A 14,199-nucleotide genomic window follows, 5' to 3' on the forward strand; every position below is an offset into this window, starting at 1 on the left:
GATCATTTGCCAATATAATGTGGCAGTCCCAGTTGATACAAATATTACTGTTGTTTAATCCCTGGAAACATCGTTGTCTCCAGCTGGCTATACAACACAATATCTGTGATTTGGTCTCTCCTAGATGTCATCTTCCAGAAGAGGAAGTTGATGTTTTACAGAGTAGCTTTTGGTATTCTGCTGCAGAAAGGGGACAGAAGGCGAGGGAAAAATATGTACCAGATTGAGTGCAGTAATGAGTAACACTTGTCCCTAAAAACGAGAAATGTGTGTGGCAAAAAAAAACCACAAAAAAACTGCCATTCCCCTAGTATACTTAACCCATTAGCATTTAAACCAGCCAAATTTGACCCAAACATTATCATCATCAATCATCATCATCGTTTAACGTCCGTTTTCTGCGCTAGCACGGGTTGGACGGTTCGACTGGGGTCTGGGGAGCCAGGGGCTGCTCCAGGCTCCAGTCTGATCTGGCAGTGTTTCTACAGCTGGATGCCCTTCCTAACGCCAACCACTCCGCGAGTGTAGTGGGTGCTTTTTACGTGCCACCTGCACAGGTGCCAGAGGGGTCTGGCATCAGCCACGATCAGTTGGTGCTTTTTTTTTTTTTTTTTTTCATTCTAAAAATATACAGTTGCATCATTGAAATCTCAAAGCTATGAGAAAATGCACAGTTAATTTCCAAAAAATGGAAAAAAATAAAATTACATTTGACAGAGTAATCTCAATGCTAAGGGAATTCAATGTGCTTCTCCAGAAATACTGTGAAAGAAATGATGTGGTGAATGATGAACAAGCAGGAAGGAAAAAGAAATGAGTTTCGATCTGTGTCAAATAACTTCATTAACAGTGCTGCCCTTAAGGAAGCAAACAACATTGCTAGACTATAAGATATTTGATGCTGTTCTTTGCTCATGTATAGTGCAGCCACTATGCCTTGCTGTAGTCCATGCAGGTATCGCAAAAAACTGAAGCAACTTGCTATAGGCAAAAACAGAAGCAGGCTATGAATGGGAATATTCCAGGACAGTTTGTCCATAAAGCTGTTTATCTTAGAATTGAACTCCTTGTCAAGCCAACTGAGGAAATGCAAAGTGCTACCTAAATGGTTGTACAAAGAAGAGGAAAATTCATGTCACCTACATCATTTCCATGGATTCTAGTTAATAGTTGCAACACCAAGAGAGAACTGGTCACATTCTCAGAGGACATAAGAAGTGAATTTCATCTGGATAAATGTTCGTATTTGGTAGCCAATGTAGGCTAAGAATATGGGTATCAATGATCTCTCAATCTCCCCTGTCTCCAGCAGAAATGCTATAAATATCTGATAATTGAAGTTAATATTGTGTAAGTTTGTGTTTTGAATAAAGCTAGACCAGTGGTTCTCAACTGGGGTCCTTATGGTTTTTGGGGTCCATATATAAGATTTTGCTGTTAGAATTTATCTCCAATAAATTGGTTGAGCTGGCAGAATCGTTAGCACGCCGGGTGAAATGCTTAGCAGTATTTCGTCTGCCGCTACGTTCTGAGTTCAAATTCCGCCTTTCATCCTTTCGGGGTCGATAAATTAAGTACCAGTTACGCACTGGAGTCGATGTAATCGACTTAATCCCTTTGTCTGTCCTTGTTTGTCCCCTCTGTGTTTGGCCCCTTGTGGGTAGTAAAGAAATAGGTATACTTCTACAATACACAAAATATTTAATTCTAAAAACGGGTTTTTTTTTTAAAAACAGTTAATGGTTAAGAGGGTCCATCTGAATCAAAAGGATCCAGAGGTAGAAAGAAAAACGACTGAGAAAAATTGAGCTAGTGTAAGGAAAAAAAAAAATCAGAAGACTACAGAAATAAGAGCTGGCAGTATTCAATAAGACCATATTCCTAAAGCTTTCACAGTGCCAGTGCCAACATTTGCAAGAGACCCACACCCTGGACAATTACTGGTAATTTGCACATTAACAGTGATGCAAACAAGATCTGTTTAATGGAAGCAGTGGCACAAGGTTAATATAGAAAGCTTTTGGATATCGCATCATATCACACAGAAAACATCTACTGAACAGTACAGGGAGAAATAAGTTATACCATATATATGTACATAACAGTGAAGGTAATAATATCATGTTATCAGGTGAAAAACTCTTGAACAGATGCTCTCAGTGTATAGCTATTCCATGTGAACTAAAAGGACGACTTGATTGACCAACTTGAACAGAAAATTTAAGAAGTAATCATCATACCAGCAGAAAGTCGTGCATGGCTGCATATTTTGCAAGCTAGAAAATAACACTATTAACAGGAATAGTAGTCTCTCCTGGACCTGAGATACATAAATAACATGGCTCCATTAGAAATAAGGATGCTTCCAAATGGGTGGAAAATGGCGAGCTGGTAGAATCATTACTGCACTGGACAAAAAGTTTAACAAAATTTCTCCTGGTTCTTTTAATTCTGAGTCTGAATTCCATCGAGATCAACTTTGCCTTTCATTCATTCAGGGTCAATAAAGTAAGTACCAGTTGAGCACTGGGAGGCAATGTACAGCAATCTCCATCTTAAGTACGCAACTTAAACCTAACTGCTTGTGCATACTTAGCTGGTAGGTGCATACATAGCAACAGCAAATCAGCTGCGCTCATGTAAAAAGCACCATCCAAACGTGGTCGAAGCCAGTGGCCCCTGACTGGCTCCCGTGCTGGTGACATGTAAAAAGCATCATCCGAATGTGGTTGATATCAGTGCCCCCGACTGGCTCCCATGCTGGTAGTATGTAAAAAGCACCATCCAAACATGGTCAATGCCAGTGCCCCCAGACTGGTTCCCGTGCTGGTGGCATGTAAAAAGCATCATCCGAATGTTGTTGATGTCAGTGCCCCCGACTGGGCCCCATGCTTTTGGCGTGTAAAAAGCACCATTTGAACATGGTTGATGCCAGCGCCACCTGGCTGGCTCCCATGCTGGTGGCATGTAAAAAGAACCATCTGAATGTGGTTGGTGTCAGTGCCCCCTGACTAGCTCCTGTGCTGGTGGCACATAAAAAGTACCCACTATATTCTTGGAGTGGTTGGTGCTAGGAAGAGCATCCAGCTCTAGAAAAATTGCCAGATCAGATTGGAGACTGGTGTAGCCCACTGGCTTGCCAGATTTCAGTCAAACCATCCAACCCATGGAAAGTGGACGTTAAACAATGATGATGATGATGAATGTATGTGTGCAGCCAATCACAGCAAGGCTCATGCATGCACACAGTTTTAGATCATATTTGTTATCTTTCCCCTCAGTTTCACAAGATATCACATTACCTTGAGCTGTTTATTACCTATTTAGATGTTCGTCAATGTTGCTGTAGAATAAATTGTTAATAAACTTGAAATTCTTGAAGATTTTGCATGCACCTATCTGGCATGCGTACAGTAATCAACTAGATCCTTCTCTAAAACTTATACAGGTGGGTGACCATCAAGACTCAGTTCTCAACCTCCTTATTTATCACAGTTCTCTAGGTCATAATAGAAGGGCTGAAGTCCATCGCCTGATGACCCAATCCTCATAGATAAATTTGTCAAAGAGATTAGAGAGGAAATTCCAAATGTGAAAGCAAAGACTGAAATCAAGAAGTACTAGAGTAAACCTAGTTAACAGGAAAGAATTCAGGATAAGTACTGTCTAGGAAGTGGCCAGGTTTGACTGGCAGGGAAGAAATAGGTAAGAATGGCATATTGTGTAACCATTTCGCAATACTGGCACACAAGCGATCTAGGGAGGTCACAAGAGAAAAAGGATATGTTGAAGTAATAAATATGAATAGCTTGTAGAAAGAGCAGTGCTGAATTAACCATTAAGCAAACTAAGCATGTGCTTAGGGCATCAAAGGAAGTGGTGGGGACACACCACAAAAATGGTAAATGGTTTATGGTACATATGTTTCAAAGCATGTGTATGTGAACATATGTATACACACACTCTTCACACAGGTTTGTATAGTTAGTAATTCTACTTTGCAACCACATTTCCATGTTCAGTCCTGCCGAGTGGAACCTTGGGTAAGTGCTGTCTCTTTTAGCCCTCAGGTTGACCAATACTTGGTGAGTGGAATTTGGTAGATGGAAACGGAACAGAGTCTGTGAAACATCCTCTTTTATCACCACCATTGCAATAGTTCTAACATCTACTTTTATATGCTTGCATAGGGATGATGGAATTCCTTCAGGTACATTATCTATGGGTGGATGTCCTTCTTGTCGTCAATCCACATCCGCTTCCAAAAACAGTAATATTTCCTTATGATCAGAGATCTTTTCACAGATGATTGCAAACAAGGGCTGTCAATTGTATGACAGCTATGCTTGTTATAACTATCATGCAAGCACACAATTATACATACATGTATGTATAAACAGGCTTCTTTCATCTTCCATGTACCAAATATATATATATATATATATATATATATATATATATATATACACACATGTATATACATGAAGAAACATTCAATACATAATGAGTGTATCTCTTTAGGTAATGGGGGTTGATGCCTATGAACATCCCTGAACAGAAAATATTACAGTATTGAAGGTGGTGAGCTGGCAGAAACGTTAGCATGCCGGGCAAAATGCTTAGCAGTATTTCGTCTGCTGTTACGTTCTGAGTTCAAATTCCACCGAGGTAGACTTTGCCTTTCATCCTTTCGGGGTCGATAAATTAAGTACCAGTTACGCACTGGGGTCGATGTAATCGACTTAATCCCTTTGTCTGTCCTTGTTTGTCCCCTGTGTGTAGCCCCTTGTGGGCAATAAAGAAATAAGAAAACATTACAGTTCTCCCTTCATATCATATAGTAGTATAAGGAGAGATTTGGTTACTATTTCAAGCTTCTTCAATAGCGTTGTTCGTACAACATATCTGCAGAATAAAGCAGCAAACTGGCAGAATCGTTAGCGGGCTGGACAAAATGCTAAGCAGTATTTCATCTGCTGCTACATTCTGAGTTCAAATTCTGCCAAGGTCGACTTTGCCTTTCATCCTTTTGGGGTTGATAAATTAAGTACCAGTTGAACATGGTTCGATCTAATCAACTACCCACTCCCTCCCAAAAAATTTTGGGCCTTGTGCCTAGAGTAAAAATTATTATTATTATTATTAACCCTTTCGTTACTGTATTTATCTTGAAATGCTCTGTGTTTCTTTAAATTACTTTAAATATAACAAAGAATTTAGTAAAATAACTTGGTTATCATTAAGCTAGTGCTAGGAACATAAAATGTGACTAAGGTTTGGTGGAAGATTTTAATTCAAAACTTATGGAAACAAAACATTTGTACTCAGAACCAGAGCCGGTTTCAGCCGGGTTGGTAACGAAAGGGTTAAGGTAGCAACCTGGCAAGATGCTTAACAGCATTTCATCTGTCTTTATGTTCTGAGTTCAAATTCCACTGAGACTGATTTTGCCTTTCATCCTTTCGAGGTCGATAAATTTAGTACCAGTTACGTACTGGGGTTGATATAATCGACTGCCCCCCCCCTCCCCAAATATTTCAGGCCTTGTGCCTAGAGTAGAAAAGATTATTATTATTATTATGATTATCATTATTATTATTAAGGTAGCAACCTGGCAAGATGCTTAAAAGCATTTCATCTGTCTTTATGTTCTGAGTTCAAATTCCACTGAGATCAACTTTGCCTTTCATCCTTTTGGGATCGATAAAGTACCAGTTGAGCACTGGCAGTCAATGTAATCGACCAGCCAGCCCACTCTCTCAAACTTGCTGGCCTCGTTCCTAAATTTGAAACCAATATATCTGCAGAATGTCACCTCAGGTCACATTCTGCTTCTAGAAAAGGCAACTTTATATCACTCACAGCTAAAAACAACTCACAGAGAATGAGAGCAACAGAAGAAGCCAGCGTCAATACCTATTTCTTTATTACCCACAAGGGGCTAAACACAGAGGGGACAAACAAGGACAGACACAGGTATTAAGTCGATTACATCAACCCCAGTGCGTATCTGGTACTTAATTTATCGACCCCGAAAGGATGAAAGGCAAAGTCGACCTCGGCGGAATTTGAACTCACAACGTAACGCAGGCGAAATACCGCTAAGCATTTCTGCCAGCTCGCCGCCAGCGTCAATACCACAATACCTTGAACCAGTACAATAGCAATGAGGGTAAGTAAATAAACAATTTACTTAGCAAGCCACTCCTTTAAAACCACATACCTACAATTATAAACTGACCATATCTGGCCCAATTATTCTATCTGCTTTGTGTTCAAATAAGCTAGACCAAGCTAATCATAGCCACCCTACAATGTCATTCTAAAAATATACAAACACATCATTTTGAAACCTTGATTAATTCAAAACAATGTGAATAAATAAGCATCACGTTTGACAGAGTAATCTGAATGCTAAAGGGTTAAAGGTGGCTTTACTGAGGAGTTTTACAAATGAATTTCTCTCAAACTACTACAACAAGACTTCTTACACACATGCTCATTCAGCCAAATCTCAATTCGCTATCGTATTATAAAGATAGGGACACACAGAATAATATAATGCAGTGTGTTATCTACTAGATCAAAATTAGCCAGGTGTCAACAACAACTGGTGCTGCAGCATGGCCACAGTCAAATAGCTGAAACAAGTAAAAGAATAAAGAAATGTATATATATATATGTCATTGAGTAGAAGTAACAGAGTGACTCAAGGTCTGATAGTTTTGTGTGTTGGCACTTATCAAAAACACAAAACTTAGGATGCTGAAGACTGTAAACATCAACGTTCATTTTAAAGAACTTCCAAGTTGACAATGGAAAAGAATTCCAGATGGATGGAGGCAACAAGGGAGGGGTGGAGGGACAGTAGTGTTGAAGAGGGGAGTGATGGATGGGATCAGAAGGTGGGGGTGATGGTGGTGCTAATGCACTACTAGCTAAGTTCAAGGAACAGAGGCCGCCAAAGAAACAGTAGAAAGGACAGAATGAGAAAACAGTAGTTTAAGTGTATTGGTAAATAACACCAGGTCAGTTGCTCAGGACAAGATTTTTGCAAATGTAACATTACTAACAAGGTCACAGATGTGGGAAGAATGTTCTATCAAGGGTCTTGGATATCTGTGTATTTGTTGCAGCAGTGTTGTTCCACATGTGAGAGTAGTACCCCACTGAAGGTCTAAGATGTTTGTGCATATGTGTGTTGCAGTTCTGCCGTTCCAAATGCAAGAGAAGCACTCCATTGAGAGTCTAGGACAAATGGTTACCAATCAGGGTCCATATGCTACCCCAACTCCGAAGAGGGGGAGGGGGTTTCATATAAGATATTTCTGTTAAAATTTATGTGCAATGAAATTGCATATACTTCTACAGTATACAAAATATTAACTTAGAAGCAGCGCTGCAGATGTGCCAACATACATGAGCTTGAGACATGGCTGCCCTTCTCATGAAGAATTCCAGAAGGAGCTTCGTGAGACCACTGCAGAGATGCTTCCCGGAAAAAGAAAAAATTTCAGTAACCGTTGACAAACCGATTATAGCAGAGACTCAATCGATTCCTAGCGATATCTGAAGAAGGAATTTTTATATTCCGAAATATTGTTATATCAGACAATGGATAATTAAATTATAGCAGTTATTATAGTCCACTCTGCATTGTTGTGCCATTAAAGACATGTTATATTTCACAAACAAAATATTAAAATTTTAATATAATTCCTAATAATACAGTAAGATATTTTTTTATATATATACAGTGACCAACTATAGAGTTCCAGCAGAGTAAAATAGAAATCAAAGGGTCCATAGGGATCTATATCTAATAATGACTTCTGATTTAAACACAAGGCCATCAATGTTGAGAAAATGTGGGCGTTTACTTAATAACACATACCTCAGAGCTTGACTAGTATTTCACTAACTCTGAAAAGATGAAAAGTAAAATTTATGTTGGTGGGATTTGAACTTGGAATGTTTCTTTCACTGCTTTCACAGATTCCTTATCACTCTCTGTTGCCATCCAATTCCATCCGTTGTTATGAATTTGAACTGGGAGCTTGAGTCATCGTGAATCTGATTACACAACCATAGACACCACCCCTACGGATGCATTGCAGTTACTCTCTCTCTCTTGATAGAGATTGGTGATCCTGACTGTTGATCTTCTAGGATTCCACTGCTCAGCATCAATTGTTGGCTCAGTGGAACTCTTCTGCTACCTCTTCACAATCCACCATGCTTCAGTCCATGACTTCATTATATCCCTGGCTGGGTGGCTGAATGGGTGCTATACCTTGCCAAAGGGCAACCCATAAGTATGCAGGACATGATCGTCATTCAGAATGTAAAGAGCTGAAATACTGCAAGATATTTTCCTAAAGCTCTAATGATACTGTCAAGTCAATGAAATCTAAAGATACAATGAAATAATTACTAAAACCGTATAGGGTAAACTATTGATTATATCAAATACCATCAATAATTTCAGGCTAACCAAAGCTTTGTGAGAAGCCTATAGTAAATGTGTGTATGTGCGTGTCTTTGTTCCCCTTACCACCCAACAACTGGTGTTGGTTTGTTTATGTCCCCGTAACCCAGCAGTTTGACAAAAGGGACTGATAGAATAAGTGCTAGACTTAAAATAAAAGTCCTGGGGTTCATCTGTTCGACTAAAAAAAACCTTCAAGACAGTACCCCAGTATGGCTAAAACAAGTAAAAGATAAGATAGATTTTGTGCCATGAGGAGAGCTCAGTTCTGATATTTCAGATGGTGCTCTTTTTCAAAGTAACAAGGGAACTTAGTCCCTCCTCATAGTGCGAAAATTTATCCTATTTTACAAGTCAAAACAATTAAATGCCCTTTCTTTGTGTGTGTGTGCACATGTACATATATATATATATATATATATAATCAAAAAAAAAATCAAAACAAATCAAAATAGATGAACATCAATGGAATTTGTATCTTTGTGGTACCAGTGCTGGTGGCACACAAGAAACCATCCGAACGTGGCCGTAGCCAGTACCGCATCGACTGCCTCTGTGCTGTGGCACGTAACAAACACCATCCGATCGTGGCCGTTCGCCAGCCTCATCTGGCACCTGTGTCGGTGGCACATAAAATCACCCACTACACTCTCGGAGTGGTTGGCGTTAGGAAGGGCATCCAGCTGTAGAAACACTGCCAGATCTGACTGGCCTGGTGCAGCCTTCGAGCTCCCCAGACCCCAGTTGAACCGTCCAACCCATGCTAGCATGGAAAGTGGATGTTAAATGATGATGATATAAGAGAAGAAAATGGATATAATAACAATGGGAAACTCATGGTTTACACTGGCATGTCTTTAATTAAATAGGTAACAAAGAAGTAAGAAGCAGAGATGAGAGTGGCATTTATGATCGTTTCAATTTACTGGAGTAAGTAAATCTCTTCAGAGTGCGAGTATAGATAGATGCATCGGTTAGGATGCGAAAATGATTGATACCTATGTGATGGTAATGTAAACAAAGTGGTAATTCTCACCGGCACACACACATATATATATACATAAACATGACACCAAAAGAAACTTTCTACACACATAACATTTAAAAAGAATGATGAAAATCATTGTTACCTGTATCATTCTCCATAATTGGAGAATTAACAGCATGCAAGGACTTGCGTGCTTGCTTTTCCAATGAAGCCTGTTGTTTGGCTAGTTGCTCCACCATCTCCTCTAGCTTAAGTCTCTGCTCGTGTTCATTCTGCAGTAATTTTTGCCATCGCTTGCCAAGGTTTTGGGCAAGCTTCAAGTACTGAGAACAAGCCTGGAAAATAGCAAAAACGAAATTTACTTTAAAAGTTGCACAGAGAAACTGAATCTTAAAATAAATCTTATAGTCTTGTAAATCAGCAACTTTAAAAAGGAGAGGAAAAAAAATAATAAAAAGAAGCACTCCTTCTCAAAACTAAACATTGTTGGGATTTAAACTTGAAAGAATTAATATTTGAAATTATGCTTGAGATATGCTTTTTTCTTCAAGGGTTCACAGAGTCTACACAAAACAGCATTTCATTACAAATCTAAGTCTTTTGCTATCTCGTTGTGACCTCGTGTACAGAGGCCTGATATCACATCCATAAAACATGTACTCTTTAAATATACTCTTTTTTAATTATATGAGTTATCCAAACAATAATATAATGAATGAAATATAAAGTGCAGATGAGGCTGTGTGGTTAAGAAACTAGCTCAACAATGTGGTTTCAGGTTCAGTCCCACTGTGTAGCACCATGGACAAATGTCTTCTCTATCTCTGAGCTGGCCAAAGCCTTGTGAGTGGATTTGGTGGACAGAAACTGAAAGAAGCTTGTTGCATGGTGCATAACAATGTCTTGACATAATATGAAGGTTATAAATAAGCATCACCCTCAAACAAATGATATTTATTTCCAGTCGACCACTGTAAAAAACAGGTTTAGCCAATGGGGGGGATGCATCTTAATTGGAAACAGGTAAAGGTTGCCAACAGGAAGTGCATCTGGCTTTAGAAAATCTGCCACAACAAATTCCATCTGACCCATGCAAACATGAAAAAGTGGACATTAGAACGATGATGATGACTGCAATGACCTTATCCAACACAACAATATATAGAACCATATACAAGCAAACAGCTGGTTGTAATCACCTTGATGTTTTGTAAAGAGAAACAAAATAATTCAGCTGATATTTCTACAGAATTTGACTGTGTTTTAAATTGTAAACAAGTTGATAGTGTAAATATGGTTAATGAAAGAAATGGCATGGACAAAATCAGTTTTATATATAATTACACTCATAGTTTATATGTGTATTTATCATTCTTAGCTAAAAATAGCTTCAACTTTCTAATAAGCAGGAGTAAATCATCAACAAAAGCGAAATTAATTTATTAATAAAAATCAAAAACCCATACTTGGTTTTGTTAGAACTTTAAAAAATATATCCAAGTCTAATGGCTTCAATACATCATAGTTCAACAAGTGCAGATGTAGCTGTGTGGTTAGAAGTTTGCTTCTCAACCACACGGTTTTGGGTTAAGTCCCATTGCATAACACCTTGGACAAATGTCTTCTATTCATTCTCAAAAGCCTTGTGGATTTGGTAGACAGGGACTGAAAGACCACTGTATACATGTGTGTGCGTGCTTGTGCATAAGAGAGTGACTGTCCCCTTGTCTTGACATCACACAAAAGTTTCACTGTAGTACAAGTGGTGTACTTTGTTTCCAATCATCCGTGAAAACATGTCTGGTCATGGGGAGATGTTTCCTTACTTGGAAACTGCTGAAGGTTGGCAACATGAAGGGCATCTGGCCATAGAAAATCTGCTTCAGCAACTTCATGCATCCTATGTGAACATGGAAAAGTGGACACTAAAATGATGATTATATACACACAGGCACACTGATTCAATCAAAGCGATAATAAAGTTACCTATGAACTAAATTTGTCTGCCTGTCTGAATATCTTTCTATCCGTCTATATATATATGCATTATAATTATCAAGTGAAATTATTAGTTCATAGCAAACAAGCTGTTTGTCAGAATGTCTGACAACAATTTCCCAAGATAAGATGTTACTAACTGTGATAAACATCATTATCAAGAGATAATTACGACAGAGTTTAATTTATTCCATTCCATTTTCTATCGAATTATGTCACATTGTTGGATTTCTATTAGTGATGTTCATGCATCTGCCAATCCCATAAAAGAACCGTTTCTTAACATAGGCGCAGGAGTAGCTGTATGGTAAGTAGCTTGCTTACCGACCACATGGTTCAGGGTTCAGTCCCACTACGTGGCACTTTGGGCAAGTGTCTTCTACTATAGCCTCGGACTGACCAAAGCCCTGTGAGTGGATTTGGTAGATGGAAACTGAAAGAAGCCCATCGTATATATGTATATATATGTATGTGTGTGTATGTGTGTCTGTGTTTAAACTCCCAACATCGCTTGACAACCGATGCTGGTGTGTTTATGTCCCCGTTACTTAGCGGTTCGGCAAAAGACGCTGATAGAATAAGTACTAGGCTTACAAAGAATAAGTGTTGGGGTCAATTCGCTCGACTAAAGGTGGTGCTCCAGCATGGCCACAGTCAAATGACTGAAACAAGTAAAAGAGTATATACAAAGTACTGCTTTATTATCTTAACAGAATGCGGTAGTTTATGCTTAGTTTTCAGAGCATTTACCTAAAAGATTTAAAGCATCCATGAAGTAGCCCAACTGGTTTTAGGTGGAGAGATTAGATTAATAAATGAACTGAGATTATAGGTTTTTTTTCTCTTTTCTTAACTGAATTATGGATTAAAATTAACACTTTAGATTCCATTATACAGTTTATATTTTGGGGGAAACAGCTCAAGAAGTGTTATGATGAACCATTTCAAATATCACCTCTGGAAACATGGGTGCTTTGTTCAACATCCTTAAACAAACCATATTTGGGAACCTTTTGAGCAGAATGGGCTACTCAACTTGAAAAAAAATTCCAAGTGGGTCCCACCTGCATGGTCATGCGCACATGGTTGTGATTCATGTGCCTGGTGTACCCTTATCAGACATGCAGTCATGTTGGGTATATTGAGCCTCATATATTTGTACCACAGTGGCATGCACTGCTCTTTCACTCAATAATGTTTTTTAATTTTGGCACAAGGTGATTTTGAGGGGAAGGAAAGCCGAAAACCTCCCATCCCCCAAATGGTCAACTGAGACTAATTTTGCTCAACCCCCCCACAAATAACATGAAAGGTAGAGCAGACCTCGGCGGTGTTTGAACTCTGAAAGTAAAGAGCCGGAAGAAATGCCACTAACCATTTTGTACGACGTGCTAACGATTCTGCCAGCTCACCGCCTTAATAACGGTTTCAAATTTTGGTACAAATTGAGGAGCGGGCGGGGTAAGTTGATTATATTGAGCCCACTGCTTGATCCCGAAAGGACCAAAGGCAAAGTTGAATAATAATAATAATAATAACAATAATAATAATGTCGATAGATATGACAGGTTAGCTTGGGAGGTTAAGCAGTTGTGGTCGATGAAAAAGGTGGTGGTAGCACCAATAATTGTCGGAGCCCTGGGAACAGTGAGTAAAAATCTTGAGAAGTACATGGAAGGAAAAGGGGTTGCAATAAGGGTGGAGCGTCTGCAGAAAACAGCACTGCTTGGAAACGCTCGAATACTCCGAGTGGCGATCGGAAAATAAGGGGTGTTACCATAGTTTACTGGTAGTGAACAGCTGGCACCGTAGTACATCTCCAGCGGTAGAAGCTGTGCAAAGACAATAAATAGTAATAATAACCATTTCTACTAAATGCATAAGGTCTCAAAAGAAGACCGAATTTTCAGTAGAAACTGAAAACGCTAACAAGTAGTTGTCATGAATAATTTTTACAACAGCAACCAGCTGATTGGAATTAACACAAGTACTAATTGTAGTAGTAATAGTAGCAAAAAACAGGAAAAGGCTGCATGAACATAGGAGCAAGGCGGCGGTGGCAGTGGTCACGGTTGTACAAGGTGTGTTGTTGGCAAAGCAACTAACTAGTCAGCTAGTCTGTCTCCCATTCGGAGTCGAAATATGTTATTCAACTTTTGAACTACATATCTTAATGATTTGCAAACACACGTACACAGCCATCAATGAATAAATAATTAATAACTACGGATTAATTCGTTCTCATATCAATAGAGTGGTTCACTGGAGATAGAAGAAAAGCACAGCTGGTGTGCTTGTCAGATACGTTCGTCCGGCTGCAAACCACAGTAGCTCACTCGCCGCTCTGCTTTGTAGAACAAATTCAGCTAGACAAAAAAAAACCCCTCTATCTGTGACATTGTGTAGAAGTAAAAATAAAAATATGATGTAATAAGGACCTAACATTATGGCATAAACAATTATCAAGACATGTCAAATCTAGATACTAAACTAAATGCCAAAGAAACGTGTTTTTCACTCAGTAATTCTTCCGGCAGTGTATGAGGTAACACGCACTAATTCACTGCTGGTGTCAAAATAGAACTCTATAAAGGAAAGCTATTGTGGTGGTAGTGGTAGTGAGGTGGTGTTATTGAATTATTAGAAATATTTTAAACTAGTTTCATGTCGAAACATTCATTCTTGGCATTAACATTCCCGAATAGTAATGAATAACGAAACAGTA

At 38.9% G+C, this 14,199-nt stretch overlaps 1 protein-coding gene across 6 annotated transcripts in view; it reads right to left on the minus strand.

Moving 5' to 3' along the window:
- LOC115222696 (oxysterol-binding protein 1) overlaps positions 1-14,199 on the minus strand; it is a 221,710-nt gene that overhangs the window by 36,983 nt on the left and 170,528 nt on the right. For all 6 annotated transcript variants that reach the window (XM_036511611.1, XM_029793018.2, XM_029793021.2 and 3 more), the window contains one exon: positions 9,619-9,811. In XM_036511611.1, the coding sequence (XP_036367504.1) occupies positions 9,619-9,811 (193 nt within the window). The remainder of the gene's footprint in view (positions 1-9,618; positions 9,812-14,199) is intronic.

This window comes from Octopus sinensis, linkage group LG20, assembly GCF_006345805.1.
Source record: "Octopus sinensis linkage group LG20, ASM634580v1, whole genome shotgun sequence".
NCBI lineage: Eukaryota > Metazoa > Mollusca > Cephalopoda > Octopoda > Octopodidae > Octopus > Octopus sinensis.